This window comes from Silurus meridionalis, chromosome 16 (assembly GCF_014805685.1).
Source record: "Silurus meridionalis isolate SWU-2019-XX chromosome 16, ASM1480568v1, whole genome shotgun sequence".
NCBI lineage: Eukaryota > Metazoa > Chordata > Actinopteri > Siluriformes > Siluridae > Silurus > Silurus meridionalis.
The window spans coordinates 5,792,053-5,801,117 of NC_060899.1; the positions used below are offsets into that span (position 1 = coordinate 5,792,053).

General features: G+C 37.5%; 1 protein-coding gene across 1 annotated transcript; it reads right to left on the reverse strand.

The window, feature by feature from the left end:
- Positions 1 to 2,147: 2,147 nt before the first annotated feature.
- Positions 2,148 to 6,884, reverse strand: krt8 (keratin 8). Its single transcript, XM_046869814.1, has 9 exons — positions 6,387 to 6,884; positions 4,851 to 5,059; positions 4,200 to 4,260; positions 4,011 to 4,106; positions 3,747 to 3,911; positions 3,499 to 3,624; positions 3,161 to 3,381; positions 3,013 to 3,056; positions 2,148 to 2,915 (listed from the first exon to the last, which is right to left on the reverse strand). Exons 1-9 carry the CDS (start codon positions 6,762 to 6,764, stop codon positions 2,707 to 2,709), a joined length of 1,509 nt encoding a protein of 502 aa, XP_046725770.1. The 5' UTR covers positions 6,765 to 6,884; the 3' UTR covers positions 2,148 to 2,706.
- Between the last annotated feature and the right edge of the window lie 2,181 nt (positions 6,885 to 9,065).

Here is a 9,065-nt window from a genome sequence, read left to right on the forward strand (position 1 = left end):
CTTCTCAGCTGTCCTCTGTAGGGTCCTGCGATCCGAGACGGTGCAGTTCCCAAACCAGGTAGTGATGCAGCTGCTCAGGATGCTCTTGTGAGGTTTATTGGTTATTGTTTCCAGTGAAGCTTTTAAAAACATGGAGGTTCACCCAGTTTATCGATTTAAAAAGCAGTACTTGTTTTAACATGCATAGAGTGGCTTTCAACTTACTTATCTATAAATCTAACACAGCCTCTAATACCAGTGTGCTATTTATTGCTTTTTGTAACAACGATGATCTAAGATGACGACCAAAAAAAGGATAAATATATAAAGAATATTCAAAAATCAAGGCAAGGTCATACACAGCAAATAGCAAGCAAGATACAGCAGATTTTTTACAATATCGATATCAGCAAAATCTTGCAAACTGACTGAGTCATTAAATATTCCATGAACAGGAAAGACAATCAAACAGGAAATGTGTGTGTAAAAGGCACCTATGTGAAGTGGTACACTTACAGTATCTACCACACAGATATCAATATAATATGTTTATAATTGAATACATCTTTTGTGCCATGTAAAAGGAAAATATAATTTGTCAATTAAATTGTCTTAAAAGTAATGCTAAGAAGTGTAGAGATGGGGATTCAAACAAAAACAAAGAAATAAAAGAAAAGGGTTTAGAAAAGAAGAAAACAATCTGGGAATAACAATGAAGTAAATATTAACTTTTTATGGAATATCATTAATGTTTAATGTTCTTTCTGTAAATTATTTACTCAGTATAAATGGACTGGGACTGGGATCTTTCATGTGATTTCTCGCAAGATTCATTAGGAGTTACATACATAGTTTAGTATTTTCTCTGCTCTTAGACACTTGTCATTCTTGATAGTTAAATGAATTGAGTTTAAAATGCAGTAAAAAATACAGTATAGAACATGTGCTACAAAGTGAGTTGCTGCCCTCTTGTGGCAGAGACAAAGAACTGAGCATCTTGTGAAGTGTATTACAGACAGAAGAGACTAAACGTGGGAACACTATGGGAAAGGCTTCCATTTTGCATTTGCTTATATAGTTTAGAACATAATTTACCATTACAAATTATATTATTGACAACCACAATTGAAATGTAGATATTTCCAAATATTTACTTGAAATTCACACGTTTCTTAGCATTGATTCCTTTTTGCTTTTGTGGCTTTAAATGTGCACTGGAACTGTTTTACATCAAATTCAATTTTAAATATTAAATATTCAGGATGTGGATGCAATTATTTAATATAATATTTCAAAAATCGAAAAACTGTGTTTACATGGCACGAATTGTAAGTTTTAGATTTTTAATAGTTTCCACCAAGCTTTTAAAGTTATAAAGAGTACTGACTTTGTGGGACAGGGGTGTTTGGCATTATGAATGTTCTATGTCGAACCAATTGTTAGAGAACATGGACGGATCTGTTTAATAATATATTATATTTGGTTTTGCTATTAAATATGGAAATTAGGTGCATTTAAACATCAGTGTGCTTTTTATGTAAAGTAGCTTGCTTGGATTTTGGTATTCTTGTATTATTTCCCCCAAATATAATTTGTTCTTGATAGAAGGAGAGTAAATTGCTTGAATTCATATATAATGGGAATACATTGTTAATTTTAAGATTTTTTTATTACAATAATCTAATTAAAGTAATTGGTCTATCCAATGCTGCTGTTTATTTTGTATATGATAAATCAGCTATAAAATATATGTGGATGAGGTCTGACTGCTTAGAGGCACAAGATACGCAATGTCACCAAAGGGGAATTGTTAATAGTTCAGTTGTCAGTGGTGTGATTGTAGATTCTGCAGAAGAAATATTATGTTTATTAGGCTTTTCTGGGTGATTTGGGTTATGCAAACGGAAAACTATACCCTCTTCATAAATACTGGTTTTCGTGCATCCTATTGTTTGTTTAGAAACTTAAAAAGCATCATGATGAATTCCAAATTCTGTGAAAATTTCGCACTTGTCTTTCATGTTAATTATAAACGATGGCATCTCAGACACTTGGCCAGTGATTTGTGGTCTTTAACTTACTTTGGATTTTAGGTTGATGTGTGCTTTAGAAAAAAATGCATTTTAGTGAAAGAAAATAAAAACTAAATGAATGGCATGACCAAAACATTTTTAAGTAAACACTTTATTGTTGGTAGCAAAAAAAAGCACCTTTTGGTACTCTGGATTTTCCTTTTGCATCAGACAGAATACAGCGGGGAAGACGTTTTCTAAAGAGCAGGCACAAAACATGAATCTGTCCCAAACATGATTGCTTTTAACAGATGCGAACATATGGACCCTTCATAATTAAACCTGAATACTGTCACAGTGCGATGAGTGCAGTAACAGGAACAGCTCATGTTGGTGGCAGATCTAGCATGCTCCAGCTCATAGATGTACACCGGAGAATATGTTGTGTAGGTACAGCTTGTGTGAGCAGGCTAAAGTATTTCTTTTAGTGCACTGTGCAGAAAGCCTAAGGCACAAAGTGAAATTATTAGGTTTGGTCCCTTCCAACCCTTTGGTCAGAGTTAAGGATTTATTCAGTTACAGCCTGGTGTGTGCATGTATCCTTTTGCAACTAATTACTTCAGACAGCTACGTATGTTAGGTGTTTAGAGGAAGGAAAAGGAATGGGTAAAAGTAGACAAGGTTAAAGGCCAGACATGGAAACTGTGCTCTCCACTTAATCTTGGACAATTTCAGAAGACTCGGACACAACTCTGCCATCCTTGGTTTCAATCATCTTGATGACGATGTTCTTCTTGCTCTGGGTCGTGCTGCTGCTGTCACTGAAGCCACCACCGTAACCACCGGAGTAACCGCTAGAGTAACCACTGGAGTAGCTGCTGTAGCCACTGCCTGCACTCTCCATTGGGAAGGGGCTGTAGGATGCTGTTGGGATGCAAACAAACAAACAAATAATTTAGAATGTACAGTTAACTTTATATCAGGTTTCTATTTAAAACAAAATGATGAAGATTTAACTTACAGCTTTGTTTTGAGATGTTGATTGACTTGATTCCACTGGCAAGCCTGTTGGTAAAGCAGGAAAGATCATTGTTTACTTCCTTTAGCTCATAACGTACTAAAAAAAAAACCAGTTAGCTTATGTGGAAATGGCTTCAAAATTAACTCACCTGTCCTCCTCTCCTTCCAGGAGTTTCCTGTAGGTGGCAATCTCAATATCCAGGGCCAGTTTAACATTCATCAGGTCCTGATACTCTCTGATCTGGCGTGCCATGTCTTGCTTGGCTCTCTGGAGTGCGTCCTCCAGATCCTTGATACGAGACCTTGCATCCCTTACTGCCATCTCTCCACGCTCCTCAGCCTCAGCAATCTGATTTTCCAGGTTAGCACGCTGATGCACAAAAGTCAAGACACTATGAGTTACAACCCTTTCGCAAACACCTTGACCTTTCTTTGATTAACATGTCTGTGGACTTCTACAATAGGATAGAGTTTGATCAAATCTCACCTGTCCCTTCACAGAATCAATCTCAGACTGCAGTCTCTGGATCATGCGGTTGAGATCAGCAATCTCTGTCTTGGTTGATCGGAGGTCTTCTCCGTACCTGGTGGCAGATGTCTGCATTTCCTCAAACTAAAGGAGAAAAAAGATACATTGATTGATCTTTTCATTTGTATTGATTCCATGTATGACTTTATAGCCTATGCTAAATTATGAACGCATAATTAATCTGTATACTGAAAAATGTACCATACCTTAGATTTGTACCATGTTTCAGCCTCAGCACGACTGCGGTTAGCGATGTCCTCATACTGAGCACGGACCTCACCCACGATTGCGTCCATGTCCAGTCTCCTGCTGTTGTCCATCTCCACCACCACTGAAGTGTCCTTGATCTGAGATTGAAGCTCACGGATCTCCTATAAAGCAAAAAAAGTCGCCAAAAAAGAGTGATTATCGCATAAAACAGCAAATTTACCAATGAAAAAACGTAGAAAATCTGTGATTGTCAGGTTTACCTCTTCATAGATCTGCCTGAGGAAGTTGATTTCATCTGTAAGGCTTTCCAGCTTAGCTTCCAGCTCGACCTTGTTCATATAAGCCTCGTCAACATCCTGAAAATGCCAATCATTTAAATCTTTAATATATACACACGATCACTACTGTATACGGTAACTGTAACAAAAAAATGTCTATCAGTGTCTGACCTTTTTGATGAGGACAAAATCATTCTCAGCCTCTGTGCGCTTGTTGATCTCATCCTCATACCTGAAATAATATCATATTATAAATATTTTAGATGGAATTCCAACGTCCAACATTTTTTTTCTTATTGTATTGTACTGCACAATATTGACTGGAATCTTAGGGACGCTATTATTTCCTAAGAACTATTACAGGGGTGTACACTAGAGGGAGGCAGTGCTCTATTAAATCTCTTGCCCGAATCCAGCATTCAGTAAACTGCGTAACATCGCCTTGTAAAAACATTTAAGAACCCATAATTTTGGTTGGAGTTGCTGGAGTGGTGGGAGGTCATGCTGTTCTAAGGTGCCTTGGTGTAATGGTTGACATCAATATTATCTAGGACATACAGTGATGTTACCTAAAATAACTGGCGTATATTTACTTAGCATGAGGTCTGGATACAAGATTTTCCTTCCAAGGCCAATGGAGTACACATTTATTTATGTGTACTTTTGATTTAGTTTTATAATCTATAGGGACTTATTTATACTGGAATACTTAAGTATACCACAATAGCCTGCATTTACAAAACTTGGGCACTGGCCATTCACAATGATCCAATATGTGGAAAGAATCCAGGAAAGGTGACTTGTGGAAGAACAAAAACTCACTTATTTTTGAAGTCCTCAACCAGGCCTTGCATGTTGTGCAGATCAGCCTCCAGCTTAATCTTGTCATTGCCCAGACTGTCAAGCTGTCTGCGGAGGTTGACAATGTATGCCTCGAACATGGCATCGATGTTGGAACGGGTGGTGGTCTGCTCCTGGAGGAGGCTCCATTTGGTCTCCAGCATTTTGTTTTGCTGCTCCAAGAAGCGTACCTGAGTGGGGGGAAGGAGAAAGGAGTTATTGTCTTAGCGCAAATCAATCCCATATTTAACACTTCAAAGCGCACTGAGCTCAGACCATAGTTATACTGTGTAAATGAATGGAGCTGTAGTTTCTGGGCCAAACTGACATTTAATGCACTAAGAAACAACCAAATGCCAAGAGGCATCATGTGAGCATCACGGGAACCCTGTTGGCCCAGTATTATATGGAATGAGTTACTGTTTTGCAGGATAGCAGTGTGTTTTTCCCAGGGAAACAGTGACACACATCCTAATTGAAAACCAAGAGAATGGAGTGGGTGAGTTCACAAAGTTCTGCCCACCTCCCCATTTTTCCTGTCGGTGTTTTTTTCAGGTTGGGGTTGGGTGGCTGTTGTTTAAGGAACATGGAAAAAATGAGGATGTATGTGTGATTGGTTGTAGACTTTGCATATAGTCGGACACCACACTGAGATTTGCCTGAGGCTTTCATGGCAGGGTGTAAAAGTCTACAGTATGTGGATTCATTGATTTTAGAAATATATGTATGTACAATCAAAAGCAGTTTGTTTCTTATCATTGGTGCCTTTAGAGGGCTTGTTATGTAATGTGTTCAGTGTTTGCAAGGACATGACACCAACTCTGCTGATTAAATATTAACACTGTTGAACAGGTCCTGTAGGATCAGGTGACAATAGGTTTTTTGTCAGATGGCACAAACGTATACAGATGAAGATAAAGTAAAACAAATTTGTAACAACATTACTACAAATAAATAATGTGCAGTACAAATACTTTATCAAATAAAATACTGGTGTGACAAAGTGTATTTTAGATGAAGAAATTTGGGTGTGAACTTTGAGCGATACTTCCAATGGTAGTCTGCTGAAAAGATATACCCATTTCATTCTGACCAGTGACACACCCAATTCCCCTCCCAACCTCACAGTTCTTCTCCGAGGTAAGGAAGTTATTACATCAAAGTGGAAGCAGTTACTTTTTGTAATTTTTTCCCTATAATACATTGCGCTTAGTGTGAATTTTTTACTTTTTCACGGTTTGTTCCCCCAGAGAAAATACTTTTTGCAGTAGTTTTTACATGAAAAAAATGACTTTTTCACTAAATTCTGTTTACTGTTGTTTTACTTAGAACAATTTTTTACTAAACAGGGATCATCAATTACTTCAGACAGTTGATTTCCTAATGTTTATTCTTAGTCATGACTGTCTGATCTTCTCTAGAAGATCAAAATGATACGTATATGCATTATTTAATTCTCATGACCATGACTAGTATGGCCATTATGACAAGTGATTCTAAAATGCTGCAGTCACATACCTTATCTATGAAGGAAGCGAAGCGGTTGTTGAGGGTCTTGATCTGGTCTTTTTCTTGTGTGCGGATGGTCTGGATGTTAGGGTCGATCTCCAGGTTCAGAGGGGCCAGGAGGCTCCTGTTGACGGTCACAGCTGTTATGGGTGCCACAGCCCCGCCAAATCCCATACCAAGACCCATGCCACCTCCGTAGGCTGTGGATCTACTGAGGTAGCTGCCACCATCCAAGCCACTCTTGACTCCTCCATAGGAGCTGCGTGCTGTGTAACTCTGTCGGCCCAAGCTGGGGCCTGAGTAGGAGACACTGCTGAAGTTACGTGGTACAACCCCAGAGGAGGAGGATTTCACAGTGTAGGTTGTTCTTTTAGAAGAAATTGACATTTTGACTGCAGATCTTTTGCCCTAAAGTTGTTGAGAATAAGAGAATGAATGTAAGAAAGAGAGCACGGTTAGGGGGAAGCGTGTCTGCTGTGCTGAGAAACCCAAGCAGATGAGGCAGAACAGCCAACTCTTGTCCCCTTAGTATAGTAGCACAGGACTGGGGAGGAGCCAAAGAACAGCTCTGATTGGCTACAAAACTTAGGTGTCAAATAGAGAGGAGGTGGAGCTGAAACTCAACTCCATGCATTCTTCTTCTAATCATTACCTGGGTATTCAGCTGCGAATTGCCCAACCCAGTGTCCCACCCTCTTTACTATCATTTTTTGACCAATCTCTTTGATTATTATCTCTGAAGAAAAAGGTCCTGTTGCAAAACAGAAACCTGACATAAACAATAGGATGTAACTCATCCTTAGCTGCCATTCTTAAGAGAAAAAAATTAAACATTTTAAACAAAAAAAACCCACCTCATTCAAAGATTTGTAAACAAAAGTATACATGAAGTCAACTATTGCACTTCTGGTCATATAAACAATATAAACTGAATAGAAAATACTAAACAGAAGCATCACATCCTCTACCTGCTCTGCAATGCTGTGTATTCTGCAGCCCTAGGATATTCAAATTATCAGCTCACCTCAAAATGGCTTTCATACTTTTTGCCTATTCAAATAAGGTATGCAATGTTTTTTTGCAAGTGTCTGCAGAGACAAACAGCTTTGTAGCTCTTGGCACTGAAAAACGTTTGACATACATTTGTCACTTTTGTTTTGGGTTTAACTGCAGCACATAATTTAACCGTTTAATTTTCAATATGTAAAAAAATAGATGTGCCTTTTTGGATTCATAACAAATGTAAGAATTTATGACTATGGACTAATGACTATGCAAGCTTCTAGGTTTTGGTATATAAAATTGGTTGCATTTGTTTCACTTGTATAATAAATACTGTAGGGAATAATGAAGCAAAGCCAAATAGGAAAAATACTGTGTGAAAATAATCAGCTCGGCAAAGTATACTGCAATATGAAAAATGTTGTAATGTATAAATTTTTTAACTAAAGCATTCCATCATTGTTTAGTTTAGTTAATCCTCCAATTAAATGTTAGTGGTGTGGGAGATGTAGTTATCTTGAGGCCATTACTCATTTTTAATGAGCTTTAATTGTAGGAAACAAGGACTGAATGTATGACTAAAGCGGGCAAGGGATTTCTCTTAGTTCTCTGTTCACAGTTTAGATAAGATTTTGTGCTCCTCAAATTTAAATCACTCTGATACTGTACTGCCTGATTTACTTGCATGACCTGTTGTTTATTCAGCAGAATTTTGAGTGAACTGTTATGCTAATGAACATGACAAGTAAAGACAATACAACCAAAGGCTGAATGGGTTAAGTTTTGCTCTTCAAATGCATTTCTCTTAATGAGTTTCTGTTGGTGTTGTTTCAAAATAGCATGCCCCTTCCGTCTCTACTTTAATAAATCATGACAGGTGGGTTTTAATAACACATTCATAAGCCTTAATTATTTTATAAAGCAGCATTGGAGGATTTACGTATGTAAGGCTTAGGTCAAAACCCAAAGAGAATATAAGTATTATATGAACTACAATATTATATGTTTATATTAAGAGAAAAGAAGAGAAAGAGAAAAAGATCTATGAATACTGCAATCCAGTGATTCTTATTAGAACTAAAATTGCTGGCACTTCATTAAAATTTGCAATGTGAATGCACTAGGTGTACTTTATACAGTGTAACCTTCTCAAAGTGGCATGAATGTGCTGTTAGTAAAAGCAAACCGATAACTTTCAAGAGAAGGACAAAAAGGGCTATTCTCTCTTTATGTAAAGTCACTTAAAACCTTAAACGTCAACGCATGAGCTTTGACAGAAGTCCCTCCTTAATTCCATTAGTCTGAGTTAATTGCTTTTTTATATTTTTTAAAAAGAATGTTAAATGTTGTTGTTATACAGCCAAATGAAACACAAATGAAGTCATTAACCCTAATCTTATCATCCCTACACTGGCTACCTGTTAAGTTTCGAATCCACCACAAACTATTGCTACTTACTTAAAAAGCCATAAATGGTTTGGCCATGTATCTATTCAGTCTTCTAACATGCTACAACCTGTCACACTTTTTGAGAACTCAAAACTCTGGATTTCTAGTAGTTCCTAGTAAAGCAAAGTCCACATACGACAGTAGAGCATTCTCACATTTAGTCCTAAACTTTGGAATAGTCTTCCTGACAGTGTTCAGGACTCAGACACACTCTCCCAGTTTAAGTGCAGATTAAAG

What these genes read in the sequence shown, in the direction of transcription:
- krt8 (XM_046869814.1), bottom strand. Translation starts at nt 6,764, where the DNA reads ATGTCAATTTCTTCTAAAAGAACAACCTACACTGTGAAATCCTCCTCC. An exon ending in GTTGAGGACTTCAAAAATAA is followed by an intron (nt 4,261 to 4,850) that starts GTGAGTTTTTGT and finishes ATATTATTTCAG; the next exon opens with GTATGAGGATGAGATCAACA. An exon ending in TTGATTCTGTGAAGGGACAG is followed by an intron (nt 3,382 to 3,498) that starts GTGAGATTTGAT and finishes TTTGTGCATCAG; the next exon opens with CGTGCTAACCTGGAAAATCA.